The sequence below is a fragment of the Eleginops maclovinus genome, chromosome 16 (assembly GCF_036324505.1).
Source record: "Eleginops maclovinus isolate JMC-PN-2008 ecotype Puerto Natales chromosome 16, JC_Emac_rtc_rv5, whole genome shotgun sequence".
NCBI lineage: Eukaryota > Metazoa > Chordata > Actinopteri > Perciformes > Eleginopidae > Eleginops > Eleginops maclovinus.
The window spans coordinates 6,772,478-6,799,131 of NC_086364.1; the positions used below are offsets into that span (position 1 = coordinate 6,772,478).

The following is a 26,654-nucleotide window of genomic DNA, read 5'->3' on the forward strand; positions in this document are numbered from 1 at the left end:
CAGAGAGCTGGGACCAAAGTAACAGAGGCTACCATCAGTAACACACTACGCCGCCAGGGACTTAAATCCTGCAGTTCCAGACGTGTCCCCCTGCTTAAGCCAGTACATGTCCAGGCCCGTCTGAAGTTTGCTAGAGGGCATTTGGATGATCCAGAAGAGGATTGGGAGAATGTCATATGGTCAGATGAAACCAAAATAGAAGTTTTTGGTAAAAACTCAACTCGTCGTGTTTGGAGGAGAAAGAATGCAGAGTTGCATCCAAAGAACACCATACCTACTGTGAAGCATGGGGGTGGAAACATCATGCTTTGGGGCTGTTTTTCTGCAAAGGGACCAGGACGATTGATCCGTGTAAAGGAAAGAATGAATGGGGCCATGTATCGTGAGATTTTGAGTGAAAACCTCCTTCCATCAGCAAGGGCACTGAAGATGAAGCGTGGCTGGGTCTTTCAGCATGACAATGATCCCAAACACACCGCCAGGGCAACGAAGGAGTGGCTTCGTAAGAAGCATTTCAAGGTCCTGGAGTGGCCTAGCCAGTCTCCAGATCTCAACCCCATAGAAAATCTTTGGAGGGAGTTGAAAGTCCGTGTTGCCCAGCGACAGCCCCAAAACATCAGTGCTTTAGAGGAGATCTGCATGGAGGAATGGGCCAAAATACCAGCAACAGTGTGTGAAAACCTTGTGAAGACTTACAGAAAACGTTTGACCTCTGTCATTGCCAACAAAGGGTATATACCAAAGTATTGAGATGAACTTTTGTTATTGACCAAATACTTATTTTCCACAATAATTTGAAATAAATTCATTAGAAATCCTACAATGTGATTTCCTGGATTTTTTTTCTCATTCTGTCTCTCATAGTTGAGGTATACCTATGATGAAAATTACAGGCCTCTCTCATCTTTTTAAATGGGAGAACTTGCACAATTGGTGGCTGACTAAATACTTTTTTGCCCCACTGTATATAGCTCCAGTAAGTATACTATAAGCATTGCAGCAGTATAAAGTAATAGAATTTAAAGTGGTAGTGAAATGACTGTTTGCTTTCAACAGAAGCCGGCGGTTATGAGCTCTGCTGCACCAAGAGAGGAGACTGACATCAGGCCTCTTCCCCCCGGTTGGAGGAGCTACACGTCACCAGAGGGACTCCGGTACTACGTCAACAGCTGCAGTAAAGGTGAGAGACTCGTTTGACAACAAGAAGCAAGCTCAGCTGGGATTGTTGTAAGGAAGGTTTGTTTTGGAGCATGGAGATGATGATGTAATAATGGTTAATGTTGTCCGGTAATCAATCAACTGCAGTCATCTTCTGAGTCCAAAATCATCATAAAACAGATGATCGTTGGTTGAGCTCTCTAATAAGCGGGACTCAGGACTTTCTTTTTAGAGACATATATTTGAAAAATATTTGATGTAAAGTGTTTTCAATCAGAATCGAATGTATTGTACATTGTGCAAAATGCATTGTTTTCTATTGCAGACTGAATTAAAGTGGAATGAAAAATAAGTTTTATAATCCGATTCTCTCTCACTTTTGGTTAGTCCGGACAGATATATCTCAACCATTAAAATTATTTCCCTGAAAGTTTGTTTCTGACATTCATGGCTCCCAGAGGATGAATCCTACTGACTTTGGTGACCATTTTTACATGTATCAGGACGACTTTACATCTAGTACCATCATAAGATCAACATTTAATGTGTCCACTTAATGTGTTTACTTTTATGACCAAATTCTTTCAAATCTGATGACATTTCAATCATTATCCGCTGGAATTGTAAATAATGATTATTCTCTTATCAATAAATCTGCAAATTAATTCCTCAATTAATAATTTGGTCTAAAAAAAATACAAATACAAATTGTGAAAATGGTTTATTCCAGGTCCTCAAATTCCGAGTTGATTTATTTATATAAATAATAAATCAGAAAAAGCAGGAAAGGTCCATATTTTAACAGCTGAAAAACTGTATTTTCTGCCTTTTTTGCATGAAATATGTAGATGAGATACAGGAGTTGCAACCAATAGCACTCAACATAACACAGCCATCATCGTCATATTAAACAGGTTAATAAAGATAATGTTAAATATTTCGTATAAGATATTGCATAGAAGGTTTACCCTGCAAAGCAAAACAAAGGAAATGGGCAGTAAAATGTTTCTGCTGTTCTTCTTTAAATGGTATTTGCGTATCATGTCATTGAGCTGTTCGCTCTGCGATCTGAGAAGACTCATTATCATTCCTCCCCATCATCGAGTCTCAGTCCATTCATGTGGACCTGCAGATTTGCTCCGCTTTAATCTGATTATCTTAAACGTGTTGCACAGCCAGAATCTCAGCAGTGAGATCTGTGGGTTTAGAGTCAGAGGGATGGTTGTCTTGCTCCAACATGCTGCTACATAACGAGAGTTACATTAATACAGAGGCTGGGAGGCCGGCGACCTTTCACAAATATCTGCTCCGGAGTGTGTGTGGTTTAAACCTCCTTTGGGAATAAAACCAGGGGGATAGGGCAGACTCCCACAGGACTGACGAAAGACTGCATCAACAACAACTCTGGCAGAGATGCATTTTGGATCACATTACACACACACTCAGCAGCAGGGAAAAAAACAAAAGCTATTTTTACATTCAGAAGCCATATGCTGCAGGAGCCACTCTTTATTTTATTACAGTTTGTTGTTGTTTGGTGTAAAGGCGGAGCTTCAGAAAGCTACCACTGAGACTGAGTGTGTCATAGAGATGCCAACAGTGTGTATATTAGAAAGCTGCTTGTTGTTTTGTTTGTCTTTTATTGGAGTGGGAGTACAAATGAGGATCAGTCCAAATCTTACATTTAATCCCGTTGGTGTTGTAAATATGAGTGGGGATTTAGAGAGGAAATTGCAAAGTAGGAACTAGGTCAGAAAATACGATTGTTTACGAAGACATTTGTTATAATTTGGAAGCATTTAACACCAAACTATTTACAATCAGCCACAAGATAAGATGAGCCCGCAAAAATGGGAAATGGAGTTGTTATTGCAGGGTGATTAGAATCAGATAAATAAAGAAAGTAAAGAATTATAATAAGAGAAAAAAAGAATAGAACTAAAGATATAAAAAAACATAGAGCTATTCAAATTAAAATTACAAGGCAAAGTGACTGTGCATATTTGATTAATTGCCGCAGAGTAAGCACTTAAATTCCGTCTAAATCAGGGCTGTCAACGTTAACGCTTTAAAGCTGGCTAGAAACTTTTACTTTAAAACAAATAACCGCAAATGAATCACATTCTTAACTTTGACACAAACTTCCTCAGAAACTACGTGAATTGCATCGACTGAAAAAACAAAAGTTGTATCCCCCTCAAAATAAAAGTTATGACCAGTATTTTAAACATCTTTTAATTGATTGACAACACTAATATCTCTCGCTCTCTCTCATTTAACAAATAATATTTGATTATCTAATGATTATTTGTGTTAATGTGGACATCTTTTATTTAGAGCAAAACAACATTTGGACATTAACATAGGATACGATAGGGTATACGAGATATACAAGGTGGACGTTTATACTTTAATATAACAACACAAAGTATAATAGAGCTGTGTAAAACAAAATTATAAATTGTAATAGACTGTTATAATTGAAGAAATAAGCTTTTAAATGTAGCAAAAGAAAGTGCTATTCAAATCTATATTTCAGAGTTTATGGCTCCTCATTGCTGTATTATAAGCACATACACTATAGTAAAAGCTCATGGACACACACACACACACACACACACACACACACACACACACACACACACACACACACACACACACACACACACACACACATTCACACACACACACACACACACACACACACACACACACACACACACACTCACACATTTTGTATTTGGACATTTGGTTCCTTGAGTTCGCTTGATTGCTCTTGTGGACCACAGAGTAACAGCGATTCAGCCACAGCTGTTGTAGCGTAAAGGACTTCCCGCTCTACTAAGTGGAATGATTCCTGAATACTATGTGTGATAGACAGCTGAGATTCAGAAATAAATCAGGAAATCATTCAGCAGGTAATACATGAATCTGTTATATGTTTCTAGGAAATGAAGTGTATCCTGATTTTAACGTTGTGTTGACAGCACAGCAGGTAAACACTTTTGTTCCTTGCTTTTACTGAATGATATTAAAAAAGCCTGTTCCTCGCACAAGGGTTTTTTGGGTGATTGTGGCTGTCATTGAAATCAGAAATATGTATTCCTTTTGGAGCATGAACAGCCAGTTAGATGGAAAAAAAGCGTTGTAAATAACATTCACATCCTAAAGTAGAGAGAAAAGTCCAAATTGGAGAAGTTTTATCCCCTGAGGAACATGAATGTGATCAGCATTTCTTCCACAAATTTGGCCAATGAAATCTGGATATTCAAACATCATATATAAGTTTAATTAAGTGTCATTTTGATGATGGTGTATAAGGGCCATTGTAGGTAAAAGATAAAATACACATCTTCAAATTCTGAAAACAAAGTCACAGATAAAATTGTAAATTCGTTATTTGTTGTTTTTTAGATTAAAGTGGAACAAGCAAAAGAAAAACACAAGCATTAAAGGAAAACAATTTAAACAATTATTTACTGAGACTTTAAAGTGTTACAAAAATCTGAAAATGTCTGAGATTAAAGAAAAATAAATCGGAAAGACCAACATCACTTGGCTTTGCATACTTGGATCAAACTCATTTCACCATAGTGCTTCAAGTGTGGCAAAACCCAGATTCACATGCCCAAAAGCCTTTTGCAATGAAAGCTGATGGCATAATTGCCTCTATCTGCAGAGCAATATTAATGTGCAGATTTTGCTCTGAAGGAGCTGATGTTCTGTGCTACCTTTTTTTTCTTTCAGCTGTTATCTCCCTGTTGTTTTTATCGTTCCAGAAACAACATGGCGACGTCCCTCCCTGTCAGCTGAGGTCCCACAGAGACCATTGGCACGACAGAGCTCCTCACCATATGGTAAATCTGGGCCTTTATTCTCTCAGCCATCCTCTTTTCAACACAGTTTCTAAAGGGAACTAACATACAAAACAAGACATCAGCACAAGAAGCAGCAAACTAAAAGAATAGAGGTTAAGGAAGTTAAGGAATGACAAATATAGAGAGCTAGTAATATCTGTATTCATTGCCAAATTGCTCTTTTCACTAAGATGTTTGCCACAGGTTATTCTTTTTCAACACAACTCCTCAGACACATGAAGCCTTTGGCATCCAGTCATCATCAGTAGTAATTTGTTTATTATCCTAAAAACCAGATTCCTTCAGCTGAGCAGTGAAACTGACACATTAGAATTAGTCACTGTGTGATTTCCAAGAGACTTAGACACATTTTCCCAAAAGCTTTTTTACAAATCCCTTGTAATACATTTCTCCGCTGCGTCCCACATTATCAAGAACCTCACTGGAGGAAATGTTACTAATGACTGGCTTATTATGTTTCAGCGCTGCCAGCATCCTCACTAACAGCATCTTAGCAGATAGCAGATGGTTTTCTTCTTTCTGCTGGCATGTGGCCCAAACACACTTAGAAGGAAAACGAGTCTGCTGCAGGGGGAGGTTGTCAGCATTCAACCAGACAAGTGCGATCCTCCTAAGAGAGGGAGAGACATCTAATTAAGGCCAGGTCTCCTCTCACCTCTGGAAAGGAAACTGGTGGAAAGAGCTAAATAGTCTGGCAGCATCTAAATCTCTGAACACTAGCCAAAGCATCACGTGTATATTGGCGTGTGGCAACATATGTACAAGTATGCATAGATCCAAAAGAGTCTTTTTTTTAACACTTGAAGCTTCAATGTTTGCTCTGTCTTTATATTTTAAGAAGTGGTCGCCCTTTAAAAAACTCTTTTGGGGAATAGATTAGTGCAGTAATGAGTCATAAAACCCAGAAATCAGTTAGCATTTTACCACTGATATGCCTGAAATATGGTCTTTGGTTGACAAGTTTAGAGATTTTATTTTTGTTTTTATTACCTACCAGTAAATGTCCAAAGCTTCTAAGGAGCTTGCTAACAAGTGACTGAATAAAGTACAAAACATCATCACAACGACACAGGTCTTCCTTTAGCTTAGCGTGGTGATGTGCAGCCATGCTACAGTGTAAAGTCATGTAGTTTGTGTTTAGCCGTAACATTAGCTTTTCACCTTCGAAGATTGCAATGACACTTCCAAAGTCAAAAAGTGTTGTTAATGTATGGAGACTGACCTGCTGAACAAACAAAGGAAGTATTATAAACGTGTGTTCTCCAACCAATTGAACGTGACATGCTAAGGGGCGGGACGTCACTAAGCAGTTGACCAATCACAACAGAGCCGGCCAGCTAACCAATCAGAGCAGACTGGGTTCTGGTTTCAGACTGAGGGTGAAAAGAGATGCTGCAGTATGGGAAAAATTAAGAGCTTTTTGAACATTAAAGCATGGAGACATGTCACAGTAGAGACATACAAATATGAACTGGAACATTAGCATAATAGGAACCCCTTTAAAAGATGCACATGAGAAACATCAATCTTCTCATCTCATCTATGTCTCATCTATGTCTCTGGGGGGAAAACTGAATTTGCATATTTACACAGATGTTGAGTGATCTGTTATTTTTATGATTGGGCTAAAAGCATGTCTGAAACCACTGAGTATTTCTCCATTTTCATTATAAAGCATTATAAAGCCCTCGCGGGGTAACATAATATCTGTTTCTCCTCGCTTTTGTGTGAATTTGACTTACTGTTGTTCTTGTCAGTCGCATGTGCCAGGGACCTGTGGATTTTTGCTGGTCATTAACCGAGGTCAACGAACGTCGTTCGTTTCTTAATGCCCATGAATGTTACTTTTAGTTGGCCTGGTTTTTCTACTTTGATCAGCGTCCGTGGATTTAAGATGTGGCCTAGGGGGTCACACTCTGTCGGCCTCACGTGTTTACCTTCAGCTGGAGATGGGACGAGTTGATATGCAGCGAGCAGACAGCTCATGAATCACAGACGATGAAGAACCATTAAGGGCCTAAAGCATGAAACCAGGGATGTTGGTGTTGCTACAGAGACGTTAAACCCTGGAGCGTGGTTCCTTAATGACATGCCTACAATATGTAAATACATTGGTGTGGGAAGAAAGCCTGAAATAAGAAAAAATGTAGTGAAAAACAAGATTCACCAAATGTCCATCTAACCCTTAAATTGCCACAAAGATAACATAAGCTGCATTAAATAGTCAATATGTGTTGTGCAAGGAACAAACCAGCATTAAGATGTCACATTTCAAGATCTCAGTAAAAATCTGACCTTTTCAATTTAATTGCCTCTGAAACGGTCCAGCTCTTCCCATCTGCTCAATTATGAGAAGTTATTTTACAAAAGCAAGATTCACTTTGATCAATAATATTTGTTTGTAATTTCTTTTATCCTCAGCCAACGGATGCCACAGCAGTTCAAAGAGCAGTCTGCACACAGAGGCCACTGATGTTGCTTTGAGGAGACCCACCATGAGCAAACAGGTATGCGGTGTGAATTGTCTGCAAAACCCAATGTCTTCGTTTCATTGATCCATCCCTACACCCCCACTTCCTCCTTATGTGCATTTTAATTCATCTGGATTTGCTGAATTTACTGATAGTGTTGCTTGTCTTGAGAAGACCGTCTTGTGTCTTCTTTGTGTCTTCAAACTCATCCGTTATGTCAGGTGCTTTGATTTGTATATTACAAGAAAATGAATTAGCTACATGATCTGATAATCTAGTCATTCAATTCAGGTTTCGTGCTGAAGGATTTAAACAAAGCAAGTTGTGGTTGTTGCAAACATGTGGTGCAGGTAAAAGATTCTAAGCCCAATTTGCACAAGCATTTGCAAATCTTCCTGAGCATGCTACACTAACATCCGCTGTCTCTGGAAAACCCTCGCTATACCAGCCCAAATCCATAGTGCTCAAAGAATGCAACCAGCAATGGATTCCATTCATCTACAGCCAATATTTTCATCTAATTGCCCATCCCTAAATCCAAGCTCCTTAAATTTGAAGTCTTGCTGCTTTTCTCTATTGTCCTTTTCCTGAGCGGCTTGAGTGCAAAAAGAGAAAATCGACACTTGCTTTCTCCCATGTGGGAACGGTTTCAGTTCACAATCTGTTATCAGCAGAGCAGCTCCGGCAGCTCCGGTGGACCCGGGCCAACGCCGATTATATGCCAACACACGTGACTAATTACGAGTCATATGAGGGCATACCGTGTCATGATCACACAGGAGAGTGTAGATGGACGGACAGTCGGTGCCATATGGGCGGCTGAGATTTGGACTCGCCTGTCAATAGTTTGTCAGTTTTGGAAAGGGGGCCTGCCAAAACTGTTGGGAGCACCGGGGCCGCGGATCGGGAAACCTGGACTTGGATAGTGTTGGTCAGAGCTGATGGCCGCCGCCATGTTTTGTTCAGCAAAGGTGAGAACGTGGTTCATGTGCCCGTTCGTGAATGTGACGGTTGTTAAAGCAGGTGGATGAGAAGGTGTGAGAGAAGCAGTGATCACGTGTGCCGTCGAAGCCGCTCCGCAGGCTGCTTGTGTTTGATGCCTCGGGTGAAGCGTTGACATATTAGAGAGATGCCGCCGCCTTGCACGCACACACGTACTGTGAACATGCATTCAGAACACATACATTAATATACACATATGTCAAATGTTGTGCATTATGTTGTCTCTGAATTTGCCTCCTCAGCACACTCTTACAACCCTGCGATTCTAAACACACATGTCTCCCAACACATGAACACACAATCAGAGAGCCTGCGTCTGATTGGCTGCTTGTTTCCCCTGCTGATCTCTTTCTCCTTCTCCTCCTACACCAGTTTCCCTCCCAATCGTAATCAGTCATTTAAATATGATCATTCAACCATTTCCATCAAACCAACCCCCACCACGCCTCCACCTCCATCACTTCTGCCGCCCCCTCCCACACTCTCATGCCTCCCGGGGGAAGGAGGTGAAGCAGGGATTGTGTAAATGAACCCCCTCCTCTCTCTCTTCCTCCTCTTCTTACTATTTCTTCTTTTCTCCACATCCTCGCCTTTTACGCTCCAGCATTTACATCCATGAGCTGGATCAGTGCTCTTTTCTCTCTCTCTGCATGGACATGGTGGGTGAGGGGTTTAGGTGAGGCAGGGTGAGGATGGAGGGGAAGCAGAGACCCCCTCGCAGGCAATTTCTATCTCCTTTGCAGCCTTCAACCCTTAAAACTCTTGTGACAGCAGCTTAACCGGAGGCTAGACTTCGTCACGCTCCCACAGCGGCCGCAGAATCCCCCTCCTCAGCCCCTTACGCTACCTTCCCAGCACTACACCTCCTCTCTTCTCCCCTCCCCTCCCCCCACCTCTTGCAACACGACTCCTCTCCACTCACTCTGTAGCTTGTGAGACTGAAGGCAGCCTCGGTGCGTGGAGGGAAAGAGAAAGAGAGAGGAGAGAGCGGTGAGGCTTTCCCAGCATAGAGAAGCAGCAGGAGGTGAGAGGGAGGATGATGGAAGCCAGCTTTGACACTGAGGAGAGTTTTGATGATCCCTCCTGTCTCGCCCCGCAGCCCCCCGGCTCCGTTTCACCGGCCAGGAGACAGATCAGGGAGGTCAAGGAGACCAAGATCACGGTAAGTACCCAGGAATAACTTAACTCTTCTTCTTTTTCTTCTTCTTCCTCCTCTGCTGTCTCTCAATCTCCAGAAATAAGTTCATCTTTCCTACTATCATCTGTTGACATCCTGTCCATGCTCACATCATAATGCATTATGGGTTCTTGTGGAGTAACACAGGACTCCCTGCATATTGGCTACCACATTAGTCTGAATTAAGAAGCTGCCCAGGAGTCTTGTACTCATTTCTGTCTCGCTGACTGACTGGCCTCGATCCATAATATTGATTTATTGCCTGTCAGTGATTAATTAATGCTCTCAAGACCCTGTAATGTGTTTACAATCTTTACTGAATATTAAATGAGGCTGATCAACAGATAGCTGTTGGTATTTTTAGACTAAGTTCAAGATCTCGGTCTCTGAGCATGTTTGTCACTGTTTCTCAGTGTGATTTTCCCCCTTGTTCTCCCCTCAAAGGGCTCCACATGTAACGTGCAGGGCAGCACAGGTCAAACAGCAGCGTTTGAGAAGTGAACACTTTGTGCCCTAGAGTATGAGGAAGTCCCCTTTAGCTTGTAGTAGTATTTGGGCTCATCTGTACTTGAGGCTTATGACAGAATATAGAAATGGGCTCTTTACGCGGCATACAGTGTCTTACAATGCACATATAGAAGCTGTTAGTTATGTAATCTGTAGGAGGGGGCCGTGTGGTGGTGGTGGGGGGAGGACAGGCAGACAAGAGCTGGTTTTGTGTCTCGCAGAGTCTGATTTTTGCACTTGCTGGGCTCACTGACCTGCTGCAGCCACGGGAGCCGTCAGTCTGGCTATTGTGAAAAGCCCAGCAGACCTGCATGAGATGCAGCAAGTCCAGTTTCCATGGTGACAAAAGCAATAGCACTGATTAATGGGTGTTGAAATGGAAAATACTGGGTGTGGGACTGAAGATGTACTGTTTGAAAGAATGTATCTCTTCTCTTTGTAAAGCCTTTTTGCCTTGTTGACTCTAAATGGGTCGAGTTGTAGTTAGGGTTATTGAATTCAACCTTTTATTCATTCTAGAGAGATCAATGAAAGGAAAACACAAAGGGATACTTACAGATAGAGAGGCCATTATTAAACAATAAAAGCCATTGAAAATGTCCAATTGGGTAAAATAATTTGATTCAAAATGAAAATTCAGTTATGGGAAATACCTATCTGCATTTAATGTAGATTTTTTAAGTTAATTCAGTAAAAGTTTATACAAACACTCAGAATGGATAGATCTTTTGATAGCTCAATTATGATAATTAACATGTACATTAATTACAGTTACAGGTTTGGAGACATTTTCTTTTTAAATATCTAAAAGGTAAAAGTGAACCCATTTTAAGGTACGTATTTTGTTCCAGGAGTCAAGTGCTTTTGAATAAATACATAAGTGTAATCTAGAGAATTGGCATTAAACTCATTTTTAGGTACATTTTTATTTTTGGGGAAATGCAGCCAATAAATGAGATACAAATATTCAGAGAACATTGCAGCAGTTTAAAGCGGGATGATATGTGAATATTAAGTATTTTCGCTGCAGCTCATGAAGATTAAACACACACACACAGCTGCTCGGATGACGTCAGTCCACAAAAGGTGTCTTTTTGTTCGCCACGGTGCACCTCGCATTACACAACCTTCCACAGTTGTCATGGAGACACACACATCCATGACTGTTGTAGGCAAAATGAACCCCCCGCTGGACGCCGAAGGCTTTTTATACATCAGATAGGATCCACTGTAACCTTGTTGTCACCTTCACACGGTGTGACCAATCAAAGCAAATGCAGTTTCTTTTTTCAGCTTTTAAAATATTTATTCACGTGCAGTTTGACTTGTTGCTATGCTGCGTGTGCTTCAGCACTCAGGGTGGGGTGGGGGGGGGATTAGCAGCTCGTTAAGACAGTCATCTGGGCTTGTTGGTGGGACTTGGACCGGGCCTTTGATTGGTCATTGAAGAAGATAAGGGAGGAATGCAGGGGGAATAGAGGCTTGTTATTGTGTGTGTGTGTGTGTGTGTGTGTGTGTGTGTGTGTGTGTGTGTGTGTGTGTGTGTGTGTGTGTGTGTGTGTGTGTGTGTGTGTGTGTGTGTGTGTGTGTGTGTGTGTGTGTGTGTGTGTGTGTGTGTGGGGGGTTGTCTTTTACAGCAAAAGTAATTTGTCTCTTAGCAACAGCAGCAGAGCATCTCACAGTCACATTTGCTGAAATGCTCTGCTCAGATATGGATTTGTTTCTGCCGTTTGTTCGACAGCCGAACACATCTGTCTCGTGGGCCTCGTCTTTCAACTGTGTCATGCATTTTTATTTTCTGTGTTCAGCAAAGGAAAAACAAATAAATAAGGGAAAAGAAACATAAAAATGAGTAATGATACAACCATTGCCTGTAGCCTGGATACGAAACCCTCATGAGAATTGAATGTTTATGAATGCTTTGTGAGGACAAAATGGGCCAATTCACTTCAACGAACTGCACTCTTTAGAAGCAAATGTCCAAAAATAAGATCTTGTTAGTCAAAATAATTACTACTTATTATTTTGCAACTACTTCCTCATTTTTTTAGCTTAACTTATTCATCATTTTGAGACATTAGGTCATAATTTGGAGACAACAAGTCCTTATTTCAGGAAAAATGGGTAATTATCTAAAGATAACAAGTCCTTTTTTTGAGATATTGTCATTATCTTGAGATACTACATCATTTTATTGAGATATTAATTAATTATCTTGAGATATTAAGACGTTATCTTGAGATACATTTCCTTATTACGAGGTATTTATTTATTGTTTTGTGATACTTTGTCATTTATTTCGAGATATTAAGTCATTATTTGGAGATACTTAGCCATGATGTCAGGAAAGTTTCTCATTATAATATCTCAGCAGACCTTTATTTCATTACAATGGCGGAAATGAGCTTGCATGGCACTCTCATATTTGTTTTCCAGCTCTGTTTCGTGTTAAGCTGTAGCATTAGATGAAATATGGCACTGAAACATCCAAGTCCAACAGCCTGACCTCAGATCCCTCCAAAGGATTTATGACATGCTGAAGGTAATCTATATTAATATTTTATTCCCGGACCCTGGAGCACATCACTAAGCAGCCATAAAGGAGCAGTAAGTTAGCCCGACAGCGTTCCTTTAGATAAATGGCCTCATTTTCTGCTGAGTGTGAGAGGCAGATAAACAACAGTCATGATAGATGTGCGGCCAGTGTAATGGAAAATCTGGTGTCCGTGACAATCAGTATGATCTCTGAGGCAGAAAATGAACAAAGTGACTGCTCGGCACATGGAGTAAATCTCCCTTTTGTTCTTTAGACTGTAGTGTTACTGTGCCCTCTTCTTTATTAGCTGCTTACAGTCTTATCATTACGCCTGTTTGGCAAGTAGCCATATCAGTATTTCCTGTGGATTATTTACTGATTATATAACGCAGAAAGAGTGTTCCTCATCTCTTTTTGAAGTTGTTTATTGAAAGCTGTTCAGCTGAAGTGCTGCGGTGGCAGTGCAGAGAATAAAGCTGCTGATGTCGAGTGTTTATTGGAAGTTTTCAAGCTCAATATTTGTGATGTTGAAAGCTGCTGAGTTTAATGCAAAACTGCACCCAGTTTATCATCATGAATGTACACTGTGGGGCTGTCACAGAGAAAAATCGCAGAAACACAGATGTTGTAAATTAAAGTTACATTTTTAATAATAAATACGCTGTTAGCCACATAAATGGACATGAAGAGGACATATGCTCATTTTCAGATTCATATTTGTATTTTGTGCATCTAATGTGACAGTTTTACTTGCATGTTTAAGTACTTGTAACTTCTCCTCATACTCCCTGTCCTGCTCCTCTTTTCACCCTGTGTCTGAAATCAGAGCCCAGTTTGCTCTGATTGGTTAGCTGGCCAGCTTTATTGTGATTGGTCAACCGCTTAGAGATGTCCCGTCCCTTAGCCTATCACATACAATGAAGTGTGATTGTTAAAAAGTGATGTCAATATGTTGTGGAAGGAAACAAAGGAGTCCAATGGAGGCGTTTTAGGCAGAGGGGGGAGTGTGTGTGAGAGAAACTCCCTCCGGAGGGGGTTTTGGGATTTTAGCCTTTGCAGACCATTTACATGCACAAAAACCTGTAGAACACACTACAGAAAGTGTTATTAAAGTGTTATCACCACCTATTTTCCCTATTTTAGCTTTGTTTCCTGCAACACCTTGATTTGTCAGATAGACTATCTTGGTTAAGTTTAATAATGGGTCAGGAGGTTTTTCTTTATCAACTAAAACATGTATCATTGTAGGAAGACATTCCAGTCCAAAGAGCTTTGCTTGTCCAGCGACCCGCCCATTAACAAACAACCCAAAGACAAGGAGTGACTATCAAAGAGAGTAAATGTAAGATAATTGATTTTCAGATGAGGACAGAAACGTGTGGATGACAGCCCGATGACAGATAATGTTAAATGGTGTGTAAAATGCTGCTCAAAAAGCCAATATGTTCATATCTGTGTGTTACTGACTGTAGTTTCTCTCTTCACAAATCCCTATTTTTATATTGGCATGACATTACATTCCCTACTTCAAAATAGATGCTTATTCTGTATGCTGGATATATATAGGCAACTGTTTGCTTAGCTATATTACTGTAAGTGATAATGCTGTTTGTCTCTGTTGTGTTTACAATAACAATGTGTCAAAGGACAATGTGAAAGAGGTTGTTACTTAGTCGTAACAAACAGTGAATTTCAGTTCATTAATTATCTGTCCGACCCACAACTTTAATCTTGGGGTCCACTCTTAGCCCTTTCATGCATTGTTTCTAGAAACAAATAGCTTAAGAACACACTGTACATAGTGTATATAGTATATATTGTTCAGCAGTGAATAGCAAACATGATTCCTAATGAATTATCATGACCTCCAGAATGCTGGATGTGTAAACTAGCAGCTACTTGCAAAACAAATTAACACATGTTATGTGGTGAATGTCACCACAATACTAGATCATAAGTCTGAAAATGTAGTAACACAAAGAGTAAGTATATATTGTCTTCCATTTTTGGTATTGTAATATGACGTAAGTGTTGTCTATTATTGGCTTACATTTAAATATAAGTAATAGCATTTATCTAATTCATCAGTCCCACTTATTATATCAACATAACTGATGATTATTTGTTGAAAAAAATGTATAGTGGTGTAAAAGCACCGATTTGCCTACAATACTGTCACAATATCAAGGAATTTGGAAAAATGTGTCATGATATATGATTTGATCACCAAGCCCTATTGTGTATCGAGCTCCTATATAAGGGTTTCATATGACCTGCAACTCCCAACCACTACAACAAACCTGCCTCTCTCTTCTTCAGTCTCCTGCTTCCCTTTAGTATTTTTCATTAAGCATCACACAAAGCATAATTTGTTAAAAATACTGATTGTTTTTGACAATTTAATCTATTTCTCTAACACCTCTTCATTGGCAAGAAAAGCAGAATGAAGCAGTTCATCTGAGGCAGCTGGTGAACGCTGCATGTTTTTCTTCAGTGTGTGTGAGAGCAGCACAGCACTGAGATCATGCGGTGAGCACTGTGACTCAGTGTGTTTCTCTTCTGTGGTGGATAGGGCATCCTGTCTGGATGTCCGTGTAGTTTGCAGCAGTGGCTCACATGGCACAGAGGGTTTTCTTGCCGTGCCAGGAGGGAGGGCTCACAGATGGTGAACATTACATAATTGCAGCCCCAGGAGTAATTGAAGACGCTGCGGACCATGGAGTCTGTATTCAGGCTGAGTGCTGGGGGTGTTTATCTGCTACGTCACACATTTTGTGTTTTTTGGGAGAGGACAGGGTCTCTCTGTTTCTCCCCCTGAAGCCTAAAAAGCTCACCTTCTGGATGGCCAACATATGTATGTTTATCCAGGCCTTACCCTCTTCCTCTCATTTGCACGATCCAAATGCACTTGTGGAATCAGTACTCATATCTACTCAAGTAAAAGCACAAATATCTTTGCCATAACTTTTATTGAAACGTCGGCTAAGTTGATCAGTTCAGAATTCAAACAGCAGATTAACATCTGATCCATAGCAATGAAGCCAACCTTAGTTGTATTTACTTAAAATAACAATAAACTGTATATTTACCGTCGCTTTCATATAAAAACGTACTCAGAAAGTGCGTAATAATAAGGAAAGAAGACAAAATTAACATAAATCCAGGGATGGAATGTCAAAGTAATGAAAAATAGGGTTAAATAAAAACATAACATGAAATCCTTACCCATACTGCAGCACGCACACATACCATATAGTGTTATCAGTTAAAATTGCAGCAGCATAACTAGTAACTGGCTACTAAATAAATGTAGTGCAGTAGAACTAATTCCCCAAATGTAATGAAGTAGAATAATGATGTAGCAGAAAATGGAAACACTCAATTACTTTTTATAACTGTATTTAAATACAGCACTTAAGTAAAAGTTATTTGTCCAAAGTCAGTAACTGTCCAAATGAAACCTAGTTCTTTTTCCTTACTCTCCTAGAAACATGACTTCCTCTTCTCCTGTCCTGACTCCTCGCAGATCTGCTATTTATCTTCTGTACTTTTCTCAGTTAGATCGCTTCTCTCTGTCATCTCTGTATTTCCTCTCTTTGCTTCAGATCAACTGTGTGACTTTCCCTCTGCCTGGAGAAGGTCCGGAGCAGCAGCTCCTCAAGCCCAACGAATGGAGCTACTGCGACTACTTCTGGGTGAGTTCTGCTGAACATATATATATAGTCTTCTGAAATCCATGAAAAGCATTGAGTAGATGTGACCACACAGGCAGTGCATACAGTACACCTTAAATGATAAATTAGCTGGGTCAGTATATACTGTATATATATATATATAGCTTATTGCACGTATCCGCATGAATGCAATCAATAATTAACTAGACGCTGCTCTACAGAAAGCTAAAGGTATGTTGGAGGTACTTTAGAAACAGGGGTGCTGTTACATAGAGCACGGGCAAGGCCCAGGAGCACTGCCTTCAGCTACCAAACCACACATTTACTTCAACAGATTGAGACTTGAACCAGCAACCCTTGGTTCCCAAGCCTAGTCCCTAAAGACTGACTATATGCCCCCCATTAACCAAACTATAAGGCACCAATTCTAAATAACAAAACCGATGTTCCTCTGTTCACTACCAGGGTTTTGTCAACCCTTTTACTTTCGGCGTGCGGCCTCGTACCGAAATGCAGATTTCCCCCGTAAAATGTTAGTGATGCAAGAAAACAAGTTTTCTATTTATCAAAAACGGTATAATCACTCCCAAAATCGCGTCGAATAGAGCGTCAGGCGGCAGAGACAGCTTTGTTTTTACGGAGAATAAATAGGGGATGGATGTCCGGTGGGTCTGCCGGTGGACGAGGGGCAGGCAGCAGGCTTACACTGAAACTGAGATTTCTGAATTAGTTTCTTCTTTTTTCTGAAGAGGAAGTGACGAAACAGTAAATCTGGATTTATTTGTTGTCTGAGGAGCAAGACTCAGCAGCTTTAAGACAGGAAGAAACTATTATTTTCCGCTTCGCTCGAATGCTCTATCTTCGCCGGGGGTGGCGCTAGTGCCCTAAAACTATATTTTTCTCCCGGAACCCCTGACTACATAAAATGCTTTGTGTATTGGTCCACCTTCCGAAACCCCAATTATAGTACACAAGTTATAATTAATATAGTTAAATATAAAATAGTTTTAGTGACATAATAGCCATTTGTGCTTCAAAACAAATGGCAAAAGACTATGATATTTCACTCAGAGATTTTTTTAAGTGGATCTAAACTGATCCTAAATATATAGCTATCCCTTTTCTGTTCACTTCAGTTTCTTACTAACATTACATTTTAGAGACAAAATGTGTTTTTTAACAGAACACTGAAAGCTACAGAAATGCAACTTAAAACACCATCATTTCTGTTTATTTATTGCAGGTATTGTCGTTCAAACATACTATTGCATATTTTCTTCATATTGTGTATAGCCTTACTGCCTGCCCACCACAAAAGCTCCAGACTGCTCCTGTCAACACGTTATGTTGACCTTTTAGAACATATCTCTGCTGGTAAATGTAAAGTGCTGCTGAAGCTAAAAGCTTACATTAAATTATGCGACTAAGAACAGCAATGTGAATAGAAAACAAATACAAATACAATTGGCTTTCATGTTGGATCGACCTGCTTCTCTGCAAACACAGCGATCATCACGCTCTAAATGTCTCCCTAGTGGCTGCTGTAATTTTTACTTTCCATAAATTTCCATCCTGAATTAGATTTGTATTGAAAAAGTCTTCAGTGTGCATAATTAAGTGAAATCTGATGCCTACTTCCTGCTTCTTTATTGCTGTTTGGCTCCTAGATTGGGGCCTTAAGTGTCACTGCTGTGTCTCATGTCTTGTGCGTCCACTGACCGGCTGCCCAGAGTTGCTTTTTGAAATGAATCTGCCTCGGTCCCTCATCAGTCCTGTCACAGACAGACATGACACAGTGCTGCACATCCCCTCAGAAACACACACACAATACACGTCCATCCATCAGGGGATTGACACATACACACACCAACGCATGTCCTCCTTGACATACACCAGTGTGAGTCACGCATAAACAACACAGAGGCGTCATTCTGTAGCGCTGATGCTTTTGAATGATGCTCTCCTCCTCCTCATCTTCAGACCGACAAGAAAGACCCTCAGGGGACGACCTCAGTGGCGGGCTTCGAGGTCCTTCTGCAGAAGCAGCTGAAGGGCAAACAGATGCAGAAGGAGATGTCCGAGTTTATCCATGAGAGGTAACCATTTCATTTCAGATGATACACACAAAACAGAGAGGCTTAAACCTTCTGCCTCACTTTAAATAAATACAAAACTGCTCGGATGTCCAGAAAGGTCCACTTGAATAAACTGACAGTTATATCTGTAAAATAAAATAATTATAATTAAATTCATAAAGAACCATTTAAGATACAGAAACATCTCATTGTGCTTGTCATAAAGGGGACAAAATCAGAGAACAGCATTAAAAAACTGGTCAGTCTACAACAAGTTTGTATATGAAGTATTTTTTACTCTTTGAATGGAAATTTGTTTGCCAGAAGACAACACACCAGCAATATTGAAATATACAATACTGTTTTTTTTGTTGTGAAAGTTTATGTAAAATGTCTAAATGTAAACTTATTTTTAATGGATTTGAATCCAGTTTTCTAATTCCAGTAACAATTCAACACACCTACACGGTTCATGTTGTTAGAGAAATCAATGAAAGCACCTTCTTGGTTCAATAGAGCTGTCAGGGTTTTATCTCTGCATTATCAACATCAGTTGTTTTAAACTCAGAATGCTTTTGTCTTTGAGGTGAAACTATGGAAACTGAAAGTTAAGAGTTACAAAATAAATCAGTGAATCCAAGTATTTATGTCCAATTGGTTGCTTATTATTACAGTTACCTGGAACACTTTTATGTGGTAGTCAGGGTTGATCCAATAACTCATCAAATAAAAAAGGGAATACATTATTATTACTTTTAAAAATAATAATGCCCTTTGAATTTACATTTTCTATGGGATAAGAGTTACACATTTTATTAAAAAAATGTACGTTTGTGTAGACACGATTTGTAAATGAAACAAAAGAGGATTTTGAATAAAAGATAATCGACTGGAATAAAAAAAAAAGTGAAATTCTTATTGGCCACAATTGCAAATGGTGCTTCTTTACCAAAATTGTGTATATGGAGCGTATGAAATCCTTTTAAAGGTGGCTTTACACACTGACATGATCAGTTAAAAAGGATTTTATAGCAGCAATCAATGCTTGCATCCTGTCATTAAAGGGCCTATAGATCTCAGCATGGCACGCTGAATATGAATGAAATGCTTAAATTCCCACTGAATCTGAAACAGCTTTTAGAAAGACAACATCAGGAGTTGAAACTTTTACATCCGATCTCACGCCTTTCTATATAATTAGCCCCACCCACCTGTACAAAAGCTCCATTCCCACTCTAGCCCGAGTCGTGGGACGTTAATGAGGGTTCTTCTTCTCTGCATGAAGTCGCAGGATTGGTTTAAGATTCTGCAGTCTAACAATATCCTTTAGTAGGATTTCTCCTCAGCACTGACCTTTTGTTTCGTTGTGTTCCTTGCTGCTGCGGAGTATCCAAACACTGAGTCAAAGAATTGGCCTCCTGACCTTCTTTAGGTGACAGATTCACTCATGTGTGGATGGTAAATGTGAGAACCGTGCAGGAAGTGAATGTCACAGAGAGCAACAACATGGATACTCTAGATGAACGTCCCTTAGGGAAGATATGAGCACACTTCAATCTCTGAAATGTGCTTTTCTGTAAGATACTGCTGAGTTTTTTCACACGTACAGTAAGGTTATTCATGAAATGGATTTCCGCCTTTTGCAGCAAATTGTGAAGCAGAAGTAAGTGCATAGGCTATCAAATTTTGACATAATTAATGCAAAATAAAAGTAGAAAAAAAATAGGATTTATTAGTCAAATGTATAACGCACTTAATGAACAACAAATAATAAATAAATAAGATGATTGGCAAATATCAAACTGGTTTGTTCATTCATGTGTATATGATTTTTTTATTGGGAACTTTTTGGGAGTAAATTATATGTTCTTATACTGTTTATTTTCCTTTTTATTGTAAACATGTAATGACGTTTCTACAAAAAAAATACACTGTGTTTGCATTTTTTACTTCATTAGTTATATATTAATATATAAATAAATTCTAGAAACTAATACATGTATAAGCTGGACGTGTAATAAGCTCTGGCATCATCCTACGCTTTTGTCATCAATTCCTAAGTAATGACTTATTATCTTTCATAATATTTTTATTTGTATTTGAGTTCAGAACAACAGCAAAAAACTATATATTTATTTCTGTTGTTCTGCTGCAGTGCACCTTTGAAATGATGTGCGTAAAAGCATTTTACCACCTCGCTGAAGCAGCTTGTGTTCTCCCTTGAGTCACGCAGCTCTTCTCACTCTTTCTGTTTCAGGATAAAGATTGAAGAAGAGTATGCCAAGAATCTCTCCAAGCTGTCTCTGAGCCCCCTGGCAGCGCAGGAGGAAGGGTGAGTTCTGTAAACAGAAGCTGTGACACCAACGGGTGTGCAGCTCTAACACTCCCTCTGCACAACACCATGCAGTACCCAGGCTTAGCAATTACACAACTGTGTGTATAAATAGAGATTTCAAAATAGACTTAGTCCCTCTCTACTTTCTCTGTTTGATTCAGAGTGAATGTTTTTTTTTTTCTGTCAGGAAATCGACACTGAAAGCTTTGAGCAGATTTCAAAATTCATAGACAACAAAAATGAGGCTTGGCTGGAGAAGCAGGGCTTTTGGTTGCTCTCCAGCTCCGGAGATTCCTCCAATACAGAACAGTTATTGCTTGGCTGAATGAACCTAATGGAGAAACGTATCCGAGGTTAGATATTGATTGTATTTGGGCAGAGATTGCCTTTATGAGAGAAACAGTTGTGAAATGGTGAGCTTTAGGGGATGACATTGCCTGAAATGTTCCACGGGCTCAGTAGTCGAACCTGCTTACCCTAGCAGCGGACACTGCATATAGAGCCACTGGATAGCTCAGTTAGAGATGGCGGCCCAACTACAAACTATTTTACACAACTAAAAAGTAACTGATTAGTACAATATTTCCCCAAAAATGTAACGTAGTTAAAGTAAAAGGTGTCATGACGGAAAAACTGATGGAAGCACAAGTGTCTACAATGTTACTTAAGTGCAGTACTTGCTGGAAACAAAACCCATTAACTACATTTTTAGTTAAAAGCTAAATTGTGTCTTTATCTGCTTTACTGAAACCAGGCATTGTCTCCAAAAGTCAGTATATAAACTGCATTATTTTTTTGTGCCTCACATCCACTGCAGTACTTCACAACATTTTGGTTAAAATTGAAATGATGAGTTTGGTATCATCGGGATTCATTTGACATTGATGTTCCCTCAGGACTCTGGGAGAGGCGTGGACTCAGCTGAAGAAGAGTCTTCATGATGAAGCTGAAGTCCACCTCAAGTTCTCCAACAAGGTAATGTCTGCTCAGGACAATGGTGCAGGAAATGCATTTATATCAATCTCATGTAGACGAGAATTTTTTTAAATAATTGGTATCAATTAAATAAATGAAAAAACTTATTTTCTCTGACATATATTTTAGTAAACTGCATGTCTTTGGGTTTGTCAAGTTAAGCAAGAAATATGAAGAATACACCTCCAGCTCTGGTATATTCTAATTTTCTTTTCCTACCAATTATTTATTGGTTTAAGTTTAATAACAGTTAGTAAAAACCTTAAAAGCGAATAAATAACTTTTACCTGGGTGCATCAAATAGTATAAACATTAAATAATATCTGTTTGCATTTGCTTTATTTATTTATAATGAATTAATCAAAAGTAAATGTTATTATAAATATATATTTTTTTATGACTAGGATCTGAGAAATGTACGAGAACAATTTGGCTTTAAAATATGATAAAGTGTGAATTTATGACAGCTTATGCATTCTCAAGGGGGATACGAGATGAAATGCATCGTAACCTGGAATAAATTTAAGGACTTCTCAAGGTTCAAATGTTTCGGATAATTTGGTTGTTGGGATAATGTACACTAATCAATAACATACATAACAAAGGTCCCCTTTTGAGACATTTAAAGGGAGAAATGTTACAAATTAAACATTTAAGAAAACCCTTGGCTTAAAAGCTCTCTAAATCACAACATTTAAGAGTCCTCTTTCAACTCTGTGTGGATGCCCTTGGTGTGCAGTTTTCTGCCCCTTCAGGTCAGGTGTTAAATGTTTTCAATCATCTGTAGTAATGGACACTTGATCTGACCATGTCCCGAGGTGTCGGCGCTCGTTTACCTCAACCTTGTCGACGCTCACCGAAGAAAACGACCTGTCGGCGCTCTGATTACCAGCCATGCAGAAACCGCACTGTGGCATCAGATGGAACCTTAAATAACGCTGCGGCCGCCTCGCAGCTCTTCAGTAGCCCTCTGTTGTCTGATTAATTAGTTACGTGTTGTGACGAGCCCCCACCCAGGGCAGTGCAGCCTCCGCCATGCTCCACCAGTGCTCTGACACTCTGCTTCATTATGAGATGGGTGAGGGGAAGGTAATGCGTGGTCAGGCAGGGAATGAGATAGTCTTATCAAGTCTTATCAAGCCTGCAGAAGCGCCGGCTGATGCTGTAATAAGCTACGTTTTGTCTTCCAGCTCTGGCATTTGCACTAGATTAGCATTCTGTGAGCAAAGCCAACACCGCTGACAGTAATGTGTAGTTTATTGAAGTGTCATAAAAAAAAACATTTTTCATACAATTGGACACGAAACGTTGATGGAAGAAATGGAAACGGAGAACCCAAGTGTAATCACATCCCTTTATGGTGATGGATGTGCATTTGTAGAACAGGGTTTATGAGAGTAATGACGATGAGGACTTTCATTTTAATGACGGTCTGTTCAGTCACAAGAGTATTGCAAATAGGCTGTCTCTTGAAGTATTCCAGGAAAAGGCATCACTATAGGAAAATTAGTCCCCAGTTCCAACACCCACTAATAAGTAAAGGGTCTGCCAATTAGAAAAAGACATTGTTTGAAAGAGGTTTTTAAAAACTAAAAGGCATTGTAACAACAGATGTATTAATTGTCAGAGAAAAAAAAAACAGTGCAAAGGTTCAGTCAGTTACAAAAAATGATGAAATAGTAGTCATGAGTTGGACCTAAACAATGTATCTGCAAAATAACTCTTACTGTAAGTTAATCTACAATAGTACTTTGGATATGGATTTATGTTTTCAAACTATTAACAAAAATAATATTTAGGTGACATTATTTAATTACAGGTGTGTGGTGTGCGTATTACTTGTTCTCAAAGACATTATATGGTCTTTAAACTGTTGCTTTTATAAAAGCAACTTACATACACTTCGATATCGTAGACGTGTCAGGTTAAGTGTCCTGCCAGAGGAGACTTAAGATATCTTGAGATATTGACTGCAGGGGATCGAACTACTGACCCTCTTATTGACATCCATGTAACCCCTGAGCCAAAGCCAGTCATAATATAGAAAAAATATATGCTGTTTGTCTTTTGGATCCTCTACATAATGGATTGGGTCCTTTGCCCATGCTACACCCTTTCACCAAGTTTTAGATAATATTTCTTTCCCGGTATTCTCCTGTAATGGAAGGGATGATTTTTTTATTTTAAGATTCAACCAGCAGCAACTGCACATATTTTATTTTATTTTTACGGCTATACCTATACTTCATCCATATTCAATGTAAATAACGCTATATTTTAATGTTATTATATTTTTTATCATTTATAATTTTTATGTATGTATGTTTATGTATGCCCCAAAAACACCAACACAGATTCCTCGTATGTGTTAACCTACTTGGTAATAAATCTGATTCTGATTTGATGAGTGATTTTTTTCCGTCCAGCTCCACTCTGAGGTAGAAAAGCCCTTGCTGACGTTCAGATGCGAAAACTTCAAGAAGGATCTGAAAAAATATGACCATCACATCGCCGACCTCCGGAAGCAGCTGGCGAGTCGCTATGCAAGTGTGGAGAAGGTATGGAGCTACGTGATCACACATTATGAAATTAAAACGATACAAATACAGCGCACGGAAATGGAAACGATAGTATTTGCACACACACCGTTTACCCTCTTTCCTCCAATTGGTTCATACATTGAAAAAATGAATCTCCAAACATTGAAAGTTTAGTTGCACATCAGTGTTTGTCTACATTTGAAGCTTACATAATAAAAGAGCTTCAGTACCGCCTACACCTGGAACATATCGGTACTTTCATGCTGCTACCCACAGATAAAATCCTTCCATGAATGAACTTCTTTCACCTGAACACAATTGCACACTACTGTTCTTTTATTTAAAGTTTGGGGATTTTCTAGTGAAATAAATGCATGTTGTGATGTGTTGTCATTATGTTGACGATGTGTGCTAATGCGCACTTTTCCGCCTTCAAGATTTTAATAATGTATACTGACAAATGTACAGCACTTCGATTAAGGTTTCCTTATGCAGATATTCAAAATATGTATGAATAATAGATCAGAATACTGTGGAGCAAGATCAATCTGTATTTTGCTTCACATGTATGCAGTAAATCTAATGCTGACACATTTACTTATTAAAATAATGCTTTTTTCAGGCTAATTAGCCAAAAACAGGCTTCTCATTTCTAGACAGCAATCGTCCTTTTTCACATTTAACTTGGATTTTAGAAAGAGACATGATAGAAGTGAACACTCAGTAGGTTAGAGCCATTTTACTTTGATAATATTCTTATTGTTTGAGTATTTACCAAATAGTTTTGATTAAATCTACTTCATTACTTGTTTTTGTTCATCAAACTTAGATTTCAAGTCTTTCGGTTTTCCCGTAATTGCTAAACCGAGGTGGAAAGCAACTAAGTACATTTACTCAAGTCCTGTACTGAAGTACCATTTTGAGGTACTTTAATTAAGTATTTACCTTTTATGCTACTTTGTACTTCTACTCCAATACAATTCAGAAAATGTAGTAAATGGTGTACTTTTACTCCACCACATTTATTTAATTCAAACTCTTTTTGTGACTTTTTGAATGGAGGAAGTTCCTGTTGATTGTTTATGTTTATGCGCCTGGATTTACTAAATAAATATTAAGTAATGCAACTTTACATCAATCTCCGTATTTGTTCGGAGACAAATAGAAGCGAGTCTGAACCCACAACCCCCAACAAAGGACAGTGGCTTTTATTTTTCAAATCAACTAAAACGCCACAACACACTTCATTTGCACTTTCATGAAGCAGGACATTTTCATTCAGCATTTACAGTTTATCACTGGACTTTATACCAGCTATAAAAATGATTTACAGCAATAAATACACCTTTGGCTCCATCTGTGCTTCACGGCATCAGTGGGTTGAAGCTCGGCTGCATCCCACACGTTTTTCTCTGTTGTTGCCTCTTAAAACAAGACATTTTCTTGGCATCACTGTTGCTGCATGTTTACTTTTCTAACACTGTTCCACCAGTGGGGCCTCAGGAATGAATAGGAGGAAAGGCTCATTGATACGGATTAAGGAAAGATTAAAGGATGAGATGACAAACATGAAAAGGCCTTAATGACTCCTGTACATGTAGGAACAGTAAATCTGAGGATTATGCTGAATGACTCATTGTTTCTATGTTCACACATCCCACTAAATATGAATATGTGTGTGATGCGCTGTAGTCCCGTAGAGCTCTGGCAGACCGGCAGAAAGATCTGGAGGTGAAGACCCAGCAGCTGGAGATTAAAATCAGCAACAAGACGGAGGAGGACATCAAGAAGGCTCGGCGGAAATCTACACAAGCAGGTCGGAAGTCAAAGAGTTTCATATGTTTATAGGAGCCAGTCCCAGAAGCCATGATGAGAGCCCGGTGTTACACCGAATAACTGCGCTTAGACACAAGGCAAAAACTCTATTCGCATCTGTTCCTTTGTGTTTTTACACAATGTGCTTTTTTTTGGTCTGTTAACTGTCTGGTAAGTCCAAGAATCCTACAGATCTTAAAATTATTTTAAGGGGCCCTGTGCTTTTGGGGTTTTCCCTTTCCTCTAGTATGTCACTTGGTTTTTTTGCCTGAAAAAAACCCTGAAACGCCTCCATTTGACTCCTTTGTTTACTTCTGTAACATAGTGACATCACTGTGTAACACTCACACTTCTATTGGCTAGCGCTCCAACACATTGTATATGATAGGCTAAGGGAGGAACATCTCTAAGAGATTGACCAATCACAACAGAGCAGGCCAGCTAACCAATCAGAGCAGACTGAGCTCTGGTTTCAGACAGAGGGTGAAAAGAGTTGCTGCAACACAGAACC

The 26,654-nt window shown here is 39.3% G+C and overlaps 1 protein-coding gene across 1 annotated transcript in view; it reads left to right on the plus strand.

Annotated features, from left to right (window-relative positions):
* gas7a (growth arrest-specific 7a) overlaps positions 1-26,654 on the plus strand; it is a 39,123-nt gene that overhangs the window by 6,140 nt on the left and 6,329 nt on the right. The window contains exons 2-11 of the mRNA XM_063904813.1: positions 1,057-1,180; positions 4,938-5,015; positions 7,458-7,543; positions 9,609-9,671; positions 16,335-16,424; positions 18,384-18,499; positions 20,736-20,810; positions 21,710-21,788; positions 24,215-24,346; positions 26,021-26,144. Coding sequence (XP_063760883.1) covers positions 1,057-1,180; positions 4,938-5,015; positions 7,458-7,543; positions 9,609-9,671; positions 16,335-16,424; positions 18,384-18,499; positions 20,736-20,810; positions 21,710-21,788; positions 24,215-24,346; positions 26,021-26,144 — 967 coding nt within the window. The remainder of the gene's footprint in view (positions 1-1,056; positions 1,181-4,937; positions 5,016-7,457; positions 7,544-9,608; positions 9,672-16,334; positions 16,425-18,383; positions 18,500-20,735; positions 20,811-21,709; positions 21,789-24,214; positions 24,347-26,020; positions 26,145-26,654) is intronic.